Here is a 20,755-nt window from a genome sequence, read left to right on the forward strand (position 1 = left end):
AAGGATAAATGAAGACTGACAACATCAGGTGTAATAACATCTTGAAAACACAGTGTAACAAAACAAGTGAATTTACTACTTACATTGTTTTCCAGCTAAGAGGTAGTGTAGATGATGGTGAAGTTAGGGACCCTTGACTAGAAACTCCACTCTCACTGTAGGGACTAGTGACTGGAGAGGAAGCATGGGATGGTGAGTCTGTTGTCAAATCAAGCTTCACTGCAGAGTCTGGGCTCTCAAGATCAGAATTACTTTCACCCAGTTTGGCTCTCTTTTTAGCAGCACTGTTTCTCAAGGACCTAAGAGAGCTTATCATCTAAAAATGAATTATAAATTAATACTGTTCATTTTAATACATAATGTGTGGAACAATACTAACATACAAACATGTAGTTCTGTTACATAACTATTAGTTGCAATACGTGTATCAAACAGTACACTGTAAGATAAGGGATGCTCAACAAAAATGATGAAGCAAACTTCTGCCATACTCAGCCCAACAGCAGATCTTTGATGGAAGCTTCCAGAATTTCTTTATAATGGCTCTTTAATACAAAAAAAAAAAAAAAAAAAAACATTTGGAGAGCTCTTATGGATTAGATTTGATTACATTAGGAATTGATCAAAAATAATGAGTCTTTTCAGCAAAATGGCTCATTTCACCACAAGCAAAATGCCAAGTGCCATACAGGCTACCCATGTCTCACTGTGGTGTAACCTTGATGATAAATATATTAAAGAAAACTAGCATGTGTTGGGTTTTGCCTTCCACAAAAAAAAAAATATTTTGGTTACTTCATGCTTGGTGAATGAACAGTTATATCCGTCCATCCTCATCCCCCTTTTCCCATTTTGCACAGAGGATCAGGGTGTCACTTCAACAGTGACAATCATCTCGAGGCAACGTTTACACCGCCAGGTGACTAGCCCTGCCACAGTATTCTATCCGTACCACTCACTCATGCACACACTCTCATCTACAGCCAATTTAGAGTGCTCAATCCACCTACTGCGTGCCTTTGAAATATGGGAGGAAACAGGCCCACCCGGAGGAAACCCACACGACCGCAGGGAGGACATACAGACTCCACACAGGAGGCCTCCAGCTTAGAATCAAACCTGAGAACCTCATGCTGTGAGGCAACAACATTAACTGCTGCATCACTGCAGCGGCCCTAAGGTTATATAACCAAAAGATTTTTCTTCTTTGTGGAAGGCAAAGTCTGTAGAATCTACTGCACACTTTTTTCACTAATACAGTGAACACCAAAATCATAACAAAATTAAATATAGGCAAGCCTTGATGGAATGGGCATTTTGCTGCTGGCAAAATGAACAACTAGACAAAGTGAATATCATAACTTTAATCAATTCCTTCACAAAACTTTCAACTCATTAAAGTGTACATAATTATGCCCATACTTCTGCAGTAGCCAGTAACTCTTTGCAATAGACTAATGCCTATCTTGTGCCATTGCTCCTTAGTATAAGTTGGAATATGTTCCATATTAAAGTAGTTACATCAAGAACCTTAACAAAATCACACGGTTGCAATATATGTGGTTTAAACTCCATAATATGTACACTGAAACTTCTCTGTGTACCACATACTATGCTAATCACTGAAATTAGCTAACTGGCATTTAGAGCTGTATATCCATGTTTAATATACTCCTTTTTAAATCAGACAGTATAGTTGTTATATATACATATCTATGCGGTACTATGCATTATCTTTTTACTGGTCATTGTAAGTTAGTCTTGACACTACACCAGGCATGTAACGGGCTAATCATATCAAAATTAAACTATTGTACACCCCGAAAATAAAAGATGTTTAATAATACAACTTTCAGTTTTTATAGGCCTTTTACATTCTGGATCAGTCCATATTATGTTTGGCTACTACAACAGTCTACTATAGCTGGAGAATTTAACAGGACAGCTTGTACTGCATATTTCATCTTGCTTTTAAGACAAGTCTTTCTGCATTAAGGTTTCATTTGGAGACATAACTGAAGAACTCTTTCTCCACGCTACTGACATTGACAATACAAGTGTTCACAGTCTATGTTTTCATGAAGGGGACTGTTAAAGCACTTCTTGTTGCTCACCTTTCTGGGCTTTGACTTTGACATACTTGTTTTGTATATTTCTTTTACACAGCTTATCATGTTCCTCACATTTATAGGTTCATAGGAAGGTACTAGGATATCGGCCCTAGGGTCTATACAAGCCCAGCCAAAAAGGTACCATGGCTTTTGCCACTCAAGAAAATTATTTTCCTGTGCCACTATTGAACAGAGCCACAGAAGTGATCCCCAGGGTGAATTTCCTATTTCCCATCCAATCATCAAGATTTTTCTTGAAGTGTGCTAATGAGGAGCTTTGTCTGATATAGATCGGTAGTTTATTCCAGAGTATGGGAAGTCTCTGGGACAGGAATCTATCCCTCCGGCATGTTCTGTTTATTGTGGTGACAAGGTTTAGGTCCCTAGAGCATACAGCTTGGAGGGATTGGGATTTCTTTAAGTGGAGCATGTCCAACAGCTCTGGGTTTGACATAGCTTTGCATGTTAGGCAGAGATCACCTCTGAGAAGGCGATATGTGACAGAGTAAAGCTGGAGTTTTTTGAGACGGTCTGCATAGGGCATATGTTTGAGGACAGTAATCCTCTTTGTGAAGTATTTCTACGGCCTTTACAGTTGTTGTAGATGTCTTGTGAGGTACATACCAAAAGAGGCGTTGTACTCTATAATGGGTCTAATAAGTGATGAGTAGAGGGGGAACAATGACCTCTTTTTTTCTGGATGAGAAACCTTTTGTCATGAGGTGTGCCACATAGAAGGATTTCCTGACTACTATGGCAATGTGATTATCAAAGGAGAGACTACTGTCCGCCTGTGTCCTAAAGTCGCTTATCACATTTTCGGTGTTAAGTATACTACCGCCTATGTTGTAGTTCATGGGTACAGAGTTTTTACCAAAGGGGATGACAATGTACTTTTTGGCACTGAGCTTGAGGCCATGGCTTTGACACCAGGCATCTGTCTCAGTGAGGCCCTTTTGTAGGCTGTCCACATCGTTAGGAGTTTCGATTATGGCTCCTAGTTTGCATAATACAGGATTTTGGTTCTGCTGCTTTACCACCTACTTCAGTTTCCGGCTGTGGAATTTGACATGGCTTTTGGATACTTATCTTGTCTTCAACTTGCAAGTCTAAAGTTTTCTGCAGTTTCCATCACAGTATTTCTGCCTCTGCTAATTTCTTTCCAGCACTTTATTTTCTTTGCTTTGAAATTTAGACATCTGTATTGTAGCTGAAGCAAACCATCTGCTTTTCAACCTCCTGGTGACTAGTAACTGAACTACTGAGAAAAAAAAAATCACTGAATTCCTTTAGTGGAGTATTCCTGCATTCCAGAACTGCACAATAAAACAAATGTAGCAAAAGTTATGAGGATTGTTTAGTTTAGTCACTATTTTTACTAATTCTTTCCATTTGTCCATTTCACTATGGATAGGATGGACTAGATATTATGTGTCTAAATTCTCATACTCTCACAAATCTTCAGAATTTCTAACCTGTGTATCATGGTCCATTGTTAGATATGAGAACATCAGAAATCCCACCTTGAGATCACAGATTTAAATGTGTTAATCATGCTTGCAATTTGTTTTTCAGTTTAAGTATTTCAAGGAACTTGAAGTAATAATCTACGAGACAATAAAAATCATACCATAAAAATAAAAAACTGTCTTGTTTTCCAAACAGCTTAGAATGTCAAAGCTTCATAAAAAATGTCTTCATATAAAAAGATTGTCATATCATTGCGATTTGAATGTTATTTTAGTGCTAAAAAACACTTAATATTGATGCATTTGTTCAGACCAGGGGCTCTGTCTGCTACCAAACTGATTTGCCACAATGACTCCTTGCATTCTAAAATCAAATTGGTGTTCCCTATATAATCCACTTGTTGAACATAATCTATGACTGAAAAGGTGAACTTTTTAAAGTTCACACAGTGAATAGCATGCCTAGCTAAAGCATTGGTAAAGGCATTTTTCTTTATAGCAAGTGTGTGCTCATATAGTCTACGCTTTAAACATTGAATGTTTTTTTCCTGTGTAGTAACTAGGACAAGTTGTGTGTTTTGAGAGGTTAACTTTTTTCTGAAGAAGTTTATGAAGAATAAATTTGAACGAAAGTACTAAAGAATTGTGTTCGCTCCTTCATTCCATCTACAGCTTTTGGTTTGAGTTTCATTTTCTAGTTTGTTGTGTGCTTATAAATTTTAATCTATTAGACAAATGACTTCTTTGAAATGGAACTAATCTGTACTTCCTCAGCTCTGCAGATGATACGAAACTGGGTATACTAATGTCTCTTCTTTTGTACTGTTAATGGTATGCACCACTGATGGCACAATTCTCTACTAATTGTTTTGAGTTGTCATTTCCAAAGAAAACATTGTATCATTTATTCTTTTTTTTTTTTTTTGCACTTTACCTTTCTCAGATGTCTGAAGTATTTTTTGCAAGTATTTGTTTTCTCTGCTAAATGGAAACTATACTTCCATCAGCATTGAGTATCAAGCCTTGTGCAAAAACTGCTTCTTCTCTGAAAGGAAAATAAGTCCGCATTACTTTCCTTACAGTGAAGGCCAACCTTTCACCATAACATCCTTCAGTAGCTACATTTCTTAACTTAGTGAAGGCACACTTTTGTAATTATTTTACTTTTTCTTCTTTCACTTGGAGCTATAGCATTACTCAGAGAATAATAAAGTTACATACTTACTGTAAGGCTAGATCTGAATGAGTAATGCCATATGTGCTAATCAGCATGAATAAGATCAGCAGGAACTGGACGACCCAGAATAAAAAAACAATTCTAGACTACTGGTCCATCTCATTTATTAATAAACCAAAGCAAAGAAGAATCCTCTCTACTGTGTTAAGGCTAGGTAACAAATGAACTAAAGTTAGAGATACAATTACAGTAACAGTATCACCACCAAAACACATCCCTTCAGGGTGCGCACCATCTGGACTGATGCAGAGGGGAAATGTTGATGAAGATGGTGCTACATATGCATATCAAATATTAAGGTAACTGCATAATTTTTGCACCTCAGATGGATAGTTCCATCTTCAACAACCAGTAGAACAGAGTCACAAGGTTTCATTTTGGGCAGGTCATTATGGGAACACTCCCCTAATGACTGTGGCCCCAAAGAATGACCTGGACCGACAGATCTCATCCAACTTATAGTGTCTTAGTGTCTTTCAAGAGTATTTGATGTCCATTAGCTGCTGCACAGATGTCATCCAAACAGATGTCTCTGAAAAAGGCTTGGGGGGTCTAGGTTCACACAATAAAAGATTGTTGTACTTCTGGTTGAAATTTTAATACAATCAGATGGCCAGCTTCAGAACTTTTACACCCCACCTTTTTTTTGACAATGAAACAAAAAAGTTATTTTTTCCTCATTGATTTAGTTCAATCCATGTAAAATTTGGGCTGCCTGCGTATGCCCATATAAGGTAAAATATTCTCTCATATTAGAATAATTTGAAAAGAAAATTGACAGTAATGGATTGGTTAAGGCTAATCTCAGTAGTTACCTTGATCAAAAAAACTGGGTTTGCGACCAAAGATGCTTTATCTTTAAGAAAAAGCAAGAAAGAAGGACTGACACACTAGGCTTGAACTTCAGATATTCTTCTGGCAGAAGTGATGGTTGCCAGAAACAGAGTCTTTCAAGGCAAACTTCAAATCTGATTTAAATGCTGATTCACATGGAGAAAGAGGTGACTCGTTCAGCACAAAGTCCCATTGGGCAACAGAGTCCTTGCAGAAGCCCCCAACATGACAGTATCACATTCAGTGTTTGCATTATTAATGAAAATATGAAACATTTTATAATTTTCATAACCTCCTGCAAAAACGTTTCAATTATTTAAGACATGTAAATCCCACAATGATGGATTCAATCTGTACATATACAACAGCATTCCAGATTCCACATGTGACTTTGCTAATGCTGAGGAAAATATTCGAGTACCCCTTAACTCATTCAGTCTTGAGCAGCAGTAGGACAATTAATCCGACTACTTCTAAGCCTTTGTAGCATGAAAACCCACTTGCTTCTGGAGACGTTTTCTTGCAAATACTCTACTAAAGACATACCTCATATGATTTGCTATCTCATAAATGGTGCAGGTTTAAACAAATAAAATACCAACGTTGTTCATTAGACAATACACTGCAATGTAGCGTTAGCATCAAAATCAGTTTGGTAACAATTAATTTACACTGTGAATTTATGAAAGATGGTATTTTATTTGCCCCAAAATACTCATATTGTAGTCAAACAAAGACATGAATCTCCGTAAGGGTGCAACACAAAACCAATGCATTAGTGGGAGAGCTGTTCACCTGTTTAAAAGCTTTCCAGGGTACAAAAGAGTTGTTACATGATTCTGCAGATCATACTTTCACAATATTTTAAAACAAAACAGGGCATGTTACAAGACAAACAAAATTCTGTTCCTTAAACTTGTGCATACTTTTGCAGCATTTCTTTGCCTGTAGGTCACACAGTTTTTATAACACTAACACACTAATGATAATACTTGTTTTATCAAGCACACAGACATGTATGGCTGCCTTCAAATAACCACAGTACTAATGTTGATTTTTGCAAACACCCACTGCTTGCATATGCTACCCCAATGTGACACTATCCCAAAGCAGTTTGCACAATTCGTGTAAATATGGAAATCATATTTTTCATAGCTTTTTGTAAAGCATTCTTAATATCTCAAGCCCTGTACATCCCACAACTGTTCTACTGTGCATGCCAGCAAATCACAACACATTCTACATCTTTTTTTTTTTTTTGCTTTGTAATGCACAACCTATTATGTATGATACATCGGTCCCACTATTAGAATGTTTTAATATTAAACATTTTTTCACAAAACAGTTATATTTCTAGATGTGTTTGTCTTGTATATTTTTTACTGTAATTTCTGTCTAAAACCACTGCTCACATAGCCCTCCCCCAACATGACAATATCACACTCAATGTCTATATGAAAAACTGTACATTCCACAATGATGGTTTCAATGTGTACATATACCACCAGCATGCCAAATTTCACCTGTGACTTTGCTAAACCTGAAGAAATAATTCTTGAGATACTGATATTTATATGTAAATATTTCTATATTCATAATTGTGAGGGAAAATCAATATTACCCACCACCTTTTCCTGTAATTTTTGCTTTAATCATACATGTGCTCAGCAGTATACTTATTATCTTCTCGCAAAGTCCAACAAAGCTTTGCTGAAGTAAATATGACAAAATATGGTATTTATCTACAATATTTCACAATCATTATTCTGTATCTCAGGGACTATATATCTCATATACAATGTTTTACTGTAGACAAACAGTAATTCAAATCAGACTGCACGTGATCCCTTGCTCCCTAACACGCATTTATATTACGTGATCGAACAGTGAAATGTTCGAACACGTAATAATCAACCCCTAAATGTTGAAATGCTGTAATGTCGAACAGCAAAAAAACCCCATAAAAACACCCAAACAAACCATAAAAATGCTCTAAGCAAGGGGGCAATCCCCCCTGCACCACTCACACCCCCCGCTACTTAAATATACAAACTCAGAGATCGCACTACAGTGCAGAAAATGGAAAACTTCCATGTCCACATTATACGGAGATCTCCATTAAACAGTTCGACATTCCGACAGTTCGACATATAGGGGTCGATTATTACGTGTTCGATCATTTCACTGTTCAATCACGTAATATAGACCCCCCTAACACTTAGGACACGATTCTTGAGATACTAACATTAAATCTGAAAATATTTATAATACTCATAAATGCAGGAACAAACAAAGCAGTACAGCTCAGGATGTGAATGAGCATTTTACTCACCTCCTGTAATATTCTACTACTAATGTGTGCATATGCAGTTGCACATTTACACTCACGCTGTCATGTTTATTAACGCACTATCAAAAATATATGAAAATATATTATCTTTTCTAAAATCTTCACCAAAAATCATCAATAACTCATGAAATGTGTGCTTTATGCTGAATCTCTTTGGATGTACTAAATTAGACAAGCTTGAATCTGACACCTAGATTCCTACTGCCACTGCTACAATTTTGAGACATTGCCGTTAATACTGAAGACTGGGTAGCACACTACCATTTTGTAATATTGCACAATCTATGTAAATTGTCCACACAACACTCTACAATACTTCAAAAAAAGAAGTTATGTTCATACCATAACGTTCCATCTGTGTTATTGATCTTCATTCATTCATGACAGATGCGTCTCGGTTCCATCCTCGGAACCAACTCAGATGATATAACAAGCTCCCTCCAGCCAAAAACTTTTGAGCTAAGATTACCCATAGTGACCTCTCCTCATCTCCTCAGATCGAATTTGCCCATAAGAAAAGAAAGTGGAGGCTTTGTCTGAGCAAAAACCCTATTCAAAGACCAGGACCAAGTCCGAACCTCCAAGAGTCTTTTGGCGGGTGTAGAAGGGTGGGATGTCACGAATGAATGAAGATCAACAACACAGATGGAACGTCATAGTAAGAACATAACTTCTTTATCTGATGTTCTTAATCTTCATTCATTCATGAAAGATGGGACAGAGTCCCTAGATACTTTATGTCTTGTGAGGCCCTATGGAAGGATACCCCTGAGCACCACTGAGCCAAAGGATGCTCTCCCACTGGAGACCAAGTCCAATTTGTAATGAGTGATAAAGGTATGAGGAGCAGCCCATGTGGCTGCTGCACAAATGTCATCCACAGAAGCTCTAGAATGCAAAGCTACTGAAGTAGCAAATGATCTGGTTGAATGCACCTTTATTTTCATAGTTAAACTCATTTGGTTCTGTTGATAGACAAAAGAGATACATTCGCTCAGCCGTTTCACCAAGGTGACTTTAGAAACTGATTTTCCCAACTTGGGTCCTAAGAAGGAGAGGAATAATTGGTCAGATTTTCGGAAAGATTTAGTCCTATCCAAATAGAAGCGTAATTGTCTATGTAAATCCAATAAATGCAAACAATATTCTCCTTTACTTGAAAAATTTGGGAAGAAAGCTGGAAGGTACATTGATTGATTAATATTCAACTCCGAGACAACTTTGGGTAGAAAGGATGAGTTTGTCCGAAATGATACTCTCTCTCTTTGTGGAAAACAATGTAAGGGCGTTTTACGCACAAAGCATTTAATTGTGACATTCTTCTTGCTGAGGTAATGTCTACCAAGGATAAAGACTTCCAAAACAAGAATTTTATGTCACAATTAGCTGCAGGCTCAAAAGGATGATGAGTTAAAGACTGTAGGACCAGCGTGAGATTCCAAGGTTCACTGGGCTCTTTGAAAGACGATTTTATATGTAAAACCCGTTTCAACAAGGTTTTACACAGGCAATGAGATACCAAAGAGGAATCCTGGAAACCATTGTGAAAATTTGAGATAGTTGCTAACTGGACCCGGATATCAGAAGCTGAAGCTCCTGAATGGAGTTGGGTTGATAAATACTCTAAAACTGAACTGATGGGAGCTGAGATGGGATCTATTCCTTTTCCCCAGAGAACAAAACACAAATCTGTTCCATTTACTATGATAAATCTTCCTGGTAAATGTTTTATGGGAAGCCAGAAGTATTTTTTGAACAGAGGAAAGAAGTTTAGTTTGCTTGGCAATTACTGGAAGTGGAGGAACCAAGCTGTTAGCTTGAGGCCCGATAGGTTTGGATGGATCAACCCCTGTGGGTGTGACAGAAGTCCTGGAGTTGGATCCAGAATCCATGGTCGGTGAACCAGGTGAGGCCAAAGGACAGGGAACCAGACTTGCCAGGGCCAACAGGGTGCAATGAGGATTACTTTGCTTCTCAAATGAAGAGCCTTCTTTAGAAACTGTGGTATCAGAGGAAAGGGAGGAAAAGCATACAGTAGTCCCGGGGGCAAATTGTGTACTAGAGCATCCCTCAGGGACTCCCCCTTAGGGTGGATCAGGGCAAAGTAGCTGCTACATTTGTGGTTGGTGGGGGATGCGAATAGATCACAGCAAGGCTGGCCCCAGAGACAGAAGATCTCCGTCCCTACCACTGGATTGAGGAACCACTCGTGAGGCAGGAGAATACATCTGGTCAGTTTGTCTGCAATCACGTTGGAATTCTCAGGAATGTGCATTGCTACTAGAAAGCTGTTGGAGGCTATTGCCCACTGCCAAATTCTCAGTCTTCTCGACACAATGGGTAGGATCTGGTTCCCCCTTGTTTGTTGATATACCAGACGAATGACATATTGTGCAACTCAATAGCAATTATCCCCAATGGGAGGGCAGAGTGGAATGCTTGGAACACCAGAAGCACCACCCTCAGTTCTAAGACACTGACATGCAAATTGGTCTCCACGGGGGACCAAGCACCTTGGACTGTCTTTCCATGAAAATGCCCCACCTCCACCCCATCAGGGATGTGTCCGTGATAACTACAGACTTGGGCTGAGGGGGCAGGAAGAGACAACACCATAACTCCATTTCTGGCTTCATCCACCAATTGAGATCCTGCTTGCAGTGGTTCATTATGCAGATAGGATGAGACATAGGATATGTCAAAAGGGACCACTGTGATGCTAGGAGCCACTGTAGCAATCTCATGTGTAGTCTTGCTAGAGGAACTATAGTAATCTTTGCTGCCATTAATCCTAGCAATTGAAGTACTAAATGAGCTGAGACTTGAGAAAGTATCACTCAGAGCTGAGATCTTTGTATCTGACACCTGTGAAGCAGAAGGGTGACCAGGCAAGATCTTGTGTCAAATGTTGCTCCTATGAATTCTAGGCCTTGAGCAGGTACTAGTTTTAACTTCTCTTTGTTTACTGAGACACCTAAGGAGCTTGCTAGCTGTAGAGTGTAGTGCAAGGCATGAAGCAGTAGATGCTTGGTGGTGCGGTAAGGAGCCAATCATCTAGATATGGAAACACTCAGAATCCCTGCAGTCTAAGGTGAGCTGTTACCACTGCCATACATTTGGTGAACACTCTGGGGGCTGTGGAGAGACCAAAGGACAGTGCTCGAAATTGGTAGTAATTGGCTCCCAGCCGGAAGCAGAGATATTTCCTGGAGTATTTGTCCATTTTTATATGGTAATACACATCCTGGAGATCTATAGAGTAGATCCAGTCGTCTTTCTCCAGAAAAGAAAGGAGAGACTGAACTGTGACCATCCGGAATTTGGTTTGTCTGACAAACTTGTTTAGGATGCTGGGGTCCAAAATTGGCCTCCAGTCCCCTGTCTTTTTTGACACTAAAAAGAACCTTGAGTAAAATCTGGATTCTGTCTGGTCTGGTGGGACTAACTGGAGATGACTCTTTTTTGGAGCAGCTTTCAGATTTTTTGTGTTGCTACATCCCCCTGACTGGGTGGAACATGAGGAATTCACCTTTGCAGCCTCAGGTAAAGATCGAAGGGGATGTGATAACCTCTAGTAATTGTCTACACCCAGGAATCTGTCGTTATGGAATGCCAGGCTAAATGGTACAGAGAGAATTGTCCCCAGACTGCTTCCAGAGGCAAGCAATCGGGCCACTCTTCAGGAGCACTGGTAGGGCTGCCCAGAAAAAGAATCTCTGGACCCCTGGTTACACGGAACCCCTTTGCTTCTGTGGAGGTGTCATCCTGATGAGCTCCCCTCTCTGCCCCAGGGGAAAACTTGCTGCGTGTGTCACGGAAAGGCCTTTGGGATTTCCTGAACCACATCTTTCCACTTCTCTGATTCCTAGACTAGGAACGTTGGGGAGCAGAAAATGTATGTCCATAGCAGACAGAGTCTTGCCGTCCTTCTCTCACCTGGCTGGTGTGTCTTTAACCTTTGGAACAAAAAGAGAAAAGGCATCAATGGGAGCGTTGACAAAGGAAGACTTGAATGGGTCTGTAAAGTCGCACAAGCGCATCCAGGCATGACGTCTCATGACAACACCTGCACCCACTGCTCTGGCCGCCCCTTTGGTTGTATGGGAAATCAACTGCATGGACGAGTTAGATATGGATTCCAGGATGGCAAGCTGTGAGGCAACTTTGTCAAGTACCTCCTCAGACACAGCTCCTGCCAAAGTTCCTGACAGTTCCGTGATCACGTCTCTCTGGAGACAGGTAAAATGTGCCAAGTAGTTCAATGACCGAATGGCAAAAGTCGATGAGGCATAAACCTGCTTCCCTAACGTGTCCATCGTCCGAGACCCCCTGTTTGGAGGATGGACAGCAGGACTCTCCTCTGCGCATTCTTTCCTTCCCCCACCATAACGTCTACTGCCAAGACTTTGGACCAATGTGGGTGATCCTCTGTAGGGGAGAGTATTTTGTCCGGTCTTCGGGGGATTGGCTCAACGGTGTCAGGAGGCTTCCAAACACACTGCACAATGAGCTTGACTAGCTCATCTGCAGACGGGGTCACCCAGCAAGTACAGGGTTGGGTACAGAAAGCCTGCAAGAATACAGATTCCTCAGAAGAAGGGTTAGTGGGCTTCCAATCACCCCTTTTTTTCAGTATCTCCAGTATGTCTCTGAAGGAGACATCCTCAGGAAGCAACTGTGGGGACCCTTCCCCCTCATCATAATCCATATCTTCGGTGAGAGATCCCTCAGGGGAATCAAAGTGCTTCCACTTGCACAATCTCTTATGGGGTGGCTCTTCAGGGGGGACATCTGAAGAGGACTCCCCAAGAGAGGGTGCCCTGCCGTAAGGTATCTTATTGCTCCCATGCCCAACATCCCAGCATAGTGGACTATGTCAGCTGTGAACCAGAAGGCATGTATAAGTGGCATTCTGTCGCCAAGGGGGGCAACTGTAAACCTGCTGAGGTGACTGCTCTCTACTGGAAGGCAGGCCCACCTGAAGAGGGATGGGAGCCCGGAATTGAGTAAGATAACCTCAGAACCGGGGTCACACCAAGCTCAGATGAGCCCGCCTCCAGGGAAGGAGCAGCAAGAGGACTCGGAGCTGCCAGAGCAACCAGAACCATAGACAGCACTATAGAAAAAAAATCAGTGCCGTACTAGGGTCACAGTGCCAACAGACCAGACACAGTCTCGAGTGTGGGTCGGCCCCAATTGAGCTGTGGACCACAGGGTACGCTCTGGAACCATGGTAAGATCAACCAGTGGAATCGAAGAAGCTGGCACCAAGATAGGCGTTGGCACTCAGGACTCCAAAACCTGCGGGGAGGTTGAAGGAGGAATATATGTTGGAGTCTGTGGAAAAAAGTCCTCAGCTGCAGGTGGGAGGGAGGTTTTAGATGGAGTTGGGATGCCTCTGGCTGCTAGGAGCTGATCCACAAGTCTCACGACGTCGAGCTCCGAAAGGTTCCTGGTGGAAAGGGTTGACATCCCTGATAGAGATTCAGGCTGATCAAGGAACAGACTTAGCTGGTGTCCAACAAAAGGGTCAACTGAAGGAGAATATCTGGTCCTGGCTAGTGTTTCGACCTTTGGCACCGTGGTCAAAAGACCGGAAGGTTGTGTTGGGGGGGGGGGGGGTGGACCGGTTTTAATGCAGAGATTATTTTTGGTGCTGAGAGGGTCTGTGGTACCGTGGAAGGGGTCGGTACCATGGGAGTAGTAGTCATTGTAGGTTTTGTGGTCAAGGACGACACAATGGATGGATTTTAGACTCCAGTGCCGACACAGGTGTCGAAGTTAGTTTTGCAGTTTTTGGTTTCGGTTCCATATGAACCTGGGCTTTAGTGGTTTTTGGTTCCTGAGCATGAGGAGACAATGGTATTGACTTGGCTCCTCTTCTTCAACTCTTTTTAGGAGGGGGGGAGAACTCTGCCTCAGATAAAGTCTCCGAGAAAAGGTTTTTAAAAGACCCTTCAGAATTAGTTTATTCTTGTGCTTGGTTAAGGTGCGGGCACTAAAGCCCTTACAGAGCTCACACGGGGGTTGAACTTTTAAGTGAGGTACCCCCAGGCAATAGACACAGGAGAGATGGCCATCAGAGTTTGCCATCTTCCTGCCACATTTATCACATTATTTGAAACCAGTAATGCCCTTTTTATTTGCCACTATACTAATATCCAGACAACAGTCAACCAACAGCAATGAAAAAACAGCAATTCAACAGTAGCAGAGATATACTGTCATGATAGGCCACACACACACACACACACACACACACACACACACACACACACAAGGACGGACACACACACACAGAAGAAAGGATTTTTTTTTAATATATTACCAACAATGGTAAAGGAGAGAAATACCCAAAAGAGAAAGGGAGGGGCCAACAATGGTACTAAGAAATACCAGTAAAGGTACAAGGAAAGGAAATTTTCACTTGCACAAAAAGTCAAGTATCACAAAGTATAAACGACTAAGAATAAAGGCGTTATAAGCGATTAGAAAAGCAAAAGGTCAACATTTAGTGAAAAAATAAAACACTTAGCTTGAGAGCTGGCCTGGCGCATTTTGAAACTCTATGTGGTAAACAAGATCTGAGGAGATGAGGAGAGGGGCACTACAGGTAATCTTAGCTCATGAGTTTTTGGCTGGCGCGAGCTTGTTATATCGGCCGAGTCAGTTCCGAAGATGAACCGAGACCCATCCATCATGAAAGAATGTTGATTAACAACATTAGATCAACAGTTTTAAGTTATAAAACTGTGCACGTGAGTATAAATGGCAAACTTGTGTCCCTTAGTCTTACTTATAAAAATCAAGTATATGTCTGTCTATAGGCCATACATAACTTATGATATGAAATTATTAATATTCATTACTGATTTGCCAAACAACAGTTATATCTACGAGTGTCATCTTACTTGGCATGTTTTACAGATAATTTTTACTAATACCCCTTCTTGCAGAGCTCCCCAAGTGTAAGAGCATCATACTCCATTTTTGCATTAATAAAAATAAAGTAAATATTTTGCATTTTCATAACTTTTCCATAAATTTTTCAGAAACTCAAGTCCTGTAATCCACTGACAGCTTTACTATGCATTTACCAAATTATTTAAGCTTCCTAATGCATTACCTTCAAGTCATGGGATAATAGTCTCAGTGTCTGAATATTGTTAATATTAATAACTTGCATCTCAAACAGTTATATCTCTGCATGTATTCACACTTCTATTACCCTCATTTCTGTCTAAAACCAATTGCTTACACAACAACCACTGATATTACCATACATTACATTTGCACTACTGATAACCATTTGGAAAACATTTCATAGTTTTCCACAAACACTTTTCAATTACACAAGTCTTCTTCATACAACAGTGATGGTTGCAGTGTGCACACAAACCAGATCATATCGGCTTCCACATGTCTTCTTGTTCCTTAATGCCAAAGGTACCACTGTTGAGATACTGGTATTAAAATGAAAATATTGATTATATCTTAACTGCATAATGCACATACGAACATACACAGTGGTATAGTTCAAAATATGTGTAAGTTACTCACTAACGAGTATTTTTTACTACCGTGCTTTTCTTGCAAGGGTGCTTACTTTTATTAACACAAATACATCAAAATGTGTCATTTGTTTCCCATAGCTGTTCACAGATCCTTTTCAATACCTCAGGAAATATTAGCTGCACATACAAAGCAATTCATATCAGCTTACAGATGATACCTTCTTCCCAGATGCAGAAGCAACCACTCTTAAGATATTAGCATTATATCAGCAAATACTGATACAATCCATAAAAGCGAGAGCAAGCCGCATAACTCACGATGAGGCACATTTTCTGTAATCTGCACCAACAATCAACTATTCGTGGAATGCATATTGAATGCTGCAAGTTGCAACACAACAATGTGCTACATAAAGCAAACTTGCAGAAACCACAATCTCCACTGCCACAGCTACCATTTTTGAGATATTACCATTATGTAAATACCATCAACATCCATAACTGGAGAGAAAAGAAACAATAGGTCTATATCCCAGGAAGTGCGTCATTCTTGAGAACACATTAACCCTATTGGGTAATGGAATAAATTGGATATAGCAATTTTCTGCAGTATACTGACAACAGTGGCTGGCATGACTGAATTAGAGTTGTGACATAAAGCAGGAAAATACAACAAAGTATCTGCAGAGATGAACATTTAAACCTGTAATGTTGAATTAAAAAAAGAAAGAAGAAAACTGACCCTTTAGTCCTTCTGTCACAGAATCCCATTTACTTACTGCCATACCATGGCAATGTTTTACTGCACCTACCCACTAAATTTGGCTCCAAAAACAGTGGTGAATGTTGTTTGAGTAGAAATTTATTGTACAACTTTTGGTATGTGTTATGCTACATTACAAGCTATCTGCTACAATATTTAATTGATTTGCACAACACATTCATGATTACTTGATAAACCTTTATCATATGGTCTATCATTTATTTCATTAGCAAGAAAGCTGGCACCCTTCTTAACCCCCGATTCTGTCTCTGTTTGAAGGGGGAGGGGATTAATGGGTGTTAACCTCTTAATGATACTGCACATACTATACAACAAAGTTTTGCCGAGAGAAAAAAACTTGGATTTCCTTCCTAACATTCATCTTTTTTCAAAATAAATACAAATGATTTTTGCATTTAGAAAAAGGATGAGCAATAAAATATTAACTGGCACTACAAAATGAATCATTTCTTTTCCCATGGCTACCGAATAAATGCATTTTTTTCAAGAAGAGAAGTTAGTTGTGATGCAGAATCACCACTGGCATGAGTCTAGGGGTAGAGGTATACTAAAACATTGCCCCTGACCTTTTAGCCCTTCAGTTACAAAGATCTCATGTAATTACAGCAACAAAATGTCAGCACAGAAAAACAAACAAGTAGCCGTGGCGGTGATTCGTGTCCACCACTAACCAACCATGCAGAAACGTCCCTCCCCCAATAGGTGAGTCACTATCAGCATTTCACTCCCATCTTCCCCTACCTAGTTCTTCTGATCTTCCTCTGTGCCACAAAGATCGCATGTGTTTACAGCCCCATCTCTTTATGCCTTCTGCCACAGAATTCAAAAACTCCTTTTGGACTTGCATAAATTAAATTTCTGCCAAGAACAACACTTACAAATGTACTTTGAAGGAAAAATACATAAATAAATAAATATAAATTAAAAAAAAAAATTGCCACAAAGATCCCATAATAATGACCTTCATGTCCCTTTAGCTCCTCAGCTACAAAGATCCTATGTGCTTACAGCAGCAAACTGCCTGCAAAGACAAACAACTTAAAACTGTGGCACTGAATTACTAAAGAAAAAATGTAATACATGTTGTTACCAACATAACAATACCGGACTGTAGCTGTGACACAGAGAAAGCCATAGCAGAGACCACCATTTACACCTGTACTACCTGTTAACAACATACACAACATGAAGCCAAAAACACGATAATTTAAAACTGTACTACTGTTAAAAAAATAGTGACACTGGACTGGAACTGACCATACAGTCTGCCAAAGCAAAAAGACCAACATATAAAACTGTACATTTGTCAGCTACATATCAGTAAAGAGTCAGCAGTAAAAGCAACATCAAAAAATACTGTAAGCAATATCGTAATACTAGACTGGAGCAATATCAGACAAAAAACATTAAAATGTTGTTATCAGCATAGTTTTAGTATGTGCTGTCAATCAACATTCTAAGATGAATGACTGGATGGTAAAACTCTGAAAAGCAAACCACCAGCTCATATAATGCAAATAAATGGTGATGAAACTCACCATGACATAACAGCTTCATAATGAGGTTGCTTGATGGCAGAGTTAGCATGACTCACAGGCATGCCAAGTGTTCAGTACTTTATAACACTTGGTTAACTTTTTGAGAGAGAAATGTGGAGAATCTGTTTCTAGGGATGAACTTTCAAAGAAAGGTAACTCTTACATGACTGAAATGTCTTTCAACCCCCATACCCCCTTTTAAAGCGTTCCCTCATTATATTTGACATATGCTCAAAAGAACTGGTCTTGGAAGATCTGTGTCACAGACAGCATAAAGGCAAGGAGATTTCTGAAGAATAGGTCAAGTCCTTCCTACCCATGTCTGAATTCAGGAAATCTAGAGGAAGGGATTCTCTCCTCTTTTTAACTGGTAAAGCTAATCTTGAAGATGAAGGTGGTTTGTGCAGAGACTAATTTTATGCAGCAGAGCCATGTATTCCTCAAGAGATATCCTCCAATCAGAAGCTTCAGACACTAGAGCATGTATCTGTGGGGTTAGGTGTCTACCAAGTCTGCTGTCAGCATTTGCAAACTTTAATATGGTAGCTATTCCCTCCAGGAAGGCATTTGCCTAAAAAAACAGTTGTCCCTGTACAGCCTCTTGTACTAGAATAGTAGGAATTTCCTTCTTGGCGAATCCTTCCAACAGTGCAGTTAACAATTTGTGAAGCAGTGTCAAGCTAGGAAGTCTTACCTGCATCAACTAGGACCTGGTAAAGGAAAACAGGACAAAATTAAATTGTTTGCTTCCAAAAGGGCTAAGGCACCTGGAGACATGATAGAAGCACTGCAGGCTATGAGACTTGGAAATTATCAAAAGAAAGAAACTGTGCAGGAGTAAGTGGGAGTCAGAAAGGTTGGATCAAACTAAGAAGGAATACTAGTTGGCTAACAGACAGGCCAGGAAAGTAGTAGCAATAGCAAAGAACAAGGCATCTGAGACACTCTATCAGCTTCTACAAAGTGACTCAGCAGATGGTACAAAGAAACTATCGTGATGCAAGGCAAAGACAGACAATTAAATAAGATATTCATTAGACGCTGTTCATAAGGGGTGCCAGGAACAACTTGTTCACCAGTTCATAGGGTATCAAAGGCAGATGGAAAATCTCAGTTGCCTGTACGAAGTGTGTATACTCCTTTGTTGGAATAACAAGGAAAGAATATTGGAAGATTGTTAGACTGATTCATGTTGGATTCAGGTACCACCTTTGGAATGAAGGACAAATTTGTTCAGTGGAATCCCTGCCCTTGTGAAAAATAAGGCATGGCCTGAGTGGTATGCAGTTAAGAAATTCTTTGTGACAAAGTAATGGTCACATGAAAGAGAGTTTTCCAAAAGAAACATTTCCAGGTTGCAGAAGAAGCTGGGTCAAAAGTAGGTTAAGTTAAAGCATCCAGCAATAAGTTTAATTTCTAAGGAGAGGCAGACTGTTTGACTGGTGGCCTTAAAACACAAACTCCTCTCAAGAAGGCTTTGCACAATTTACTTGATGCCAGTGAACAAGAATCTGACTGCGAGAAAAAAAATTGGAAATCAAAGCCAAATAACCTATAATTGTTTAAAAACTGGCACCTGCAACAAATAAGGTCACAAGAAACTGCAAAACATCAGGAACTAAGAACTTTAACGAGTTGAGGTGATGAGATCAAGCACAGAGGTCAAAACGCTTCCATTTACTAAGGTAGACCTTATAGATAGATTCCATGATTAGTACTAGGCTAACTGCTGTTGTGAGCCATTTAAAGCCTAGCCAATTACCCCATGTGAGAAACCATGCACCTTACGTCTGCAAGGTAAACACCTTAACCATTACACCAAAATTCCCACCTTCTCAGTAACATCTTTCTTGGATGCAGACAGTATACTAGTAATATCTTGTGACAACATGGAGTTCATGGCCATCACTGGGACTAGAGAAACTGGGCAGATAATTTTAAATTCTGGCAATCTGGGCGAGGTTTCCCACTTGGGTGGGCCAGAAGAGCCAGAGTTGGAGCTAAAAGCCAAGGTAGCTTCTTGAGGTGAGGCCTTAGCACAAGGAACCAAATTTGTCTGTGCCAGAAATGGACAATGAAAATGACTGTTGCTCTGCAATGGTGGGCTTTCTACTAGAATCTCACATTCAGGGGAATTGGAGGGCAAATGCAGGGGATCCCAGAAGGCCACTGGTCAACTAGAGTGCATTTTAGGACTGCCTGTCTTTGGTGATCAAGGCAAAGAAAGTACTGCACTTGGTGTTGGTCAGGAAAATACACGGAATCTGCCTAAATACAAGAAGTCATCCTAAGAACCAGACAAGCTGGAGGTTTGTCACAATGCAAAAGATCTTGTATTGTCTTATGAAGAGTCTGTATTTTTTTCTGAGGGTATGGATACCACATGGTAAACTGTTTCCGGATGGCAGGCAATGAACTGTAAGTGCTGCATTGGCTCTAACTCTTAACTTTTCAACATTGATTGTGATGCCCAAGGACAGACAAATATGGAGAAGCTAATCCACAGCTTTCTAATAGCGATTCAACTATTGAAGCAGCCAGGAGTCAGTCATCCAAATACGGGAATACCCTGGCTCCTTGAAGTCAGAGATGGGCTGCGACCACAGCCATGCACTTAGTGAACACCCAGGGGGCTGTGAAGAGACCGAAGGGCAGGATGCTGAACAGATAGTGACTGGTTCCTACTCAGAAGCAATAAAAACTCCTTGACACTGGAGCAACCCTGAAGGTCCACAGAGGACACCCAGTCATTCCCCATCAGGCAGGTCAGAATTGATTGCACCATAACCATTCAGACTGGGGTCTTCTTTACAAACAAATTCAAGTAAATGAGGTCCAAGTTTGGCCTTTGGTCCTTGGTCTTTTTCAGAAACAAAAAAAAATCTGAAGTAATAACCTGATTCTAGCTGGTCTGTTAG

General features: G+C 40.2%; 1 protein-coding gene across 3 annotated transcripts in view; it reads right to left on the reverse strand.

Moving 5' to 3' along the window:
* The window catches only part of TOGARAM1 (TOG array regulator of axonemal microtubules 1), a 1,826,974-nt gene that overhangs the window by 1,351,205 nt on the left and 455,014 nt on the right, over positions 1 to 20,755 (reverse strand). For all 3 annotated transcript variants that reach the window (XM_044074274.1, XM_044074275.1, XM_044074273.1), the window contains exon 6: positions 84 to 316. In XM_044074274.1, the coding sequence (XP_043930209.1) occupies positions 84 to 316 (233 nt within the window). The remainder of the gene's footprint in view (positions 1 to 83; positions 317 to 20,755) is intronic.

This window comes from Protopterus annectens, chromosome 6.part0 (genome assembly GCF_019279795.1).
Source record: "Protopterus annectens isolate FY-2018-M chromosome 6.part0, PAN1.0, whole genome shotgun sequence".
NCBI lineage: Eukaryota > Metazoa > Chordata > Ceratodontiformes > Protopteridae > Protopterus > Protopterus annectens.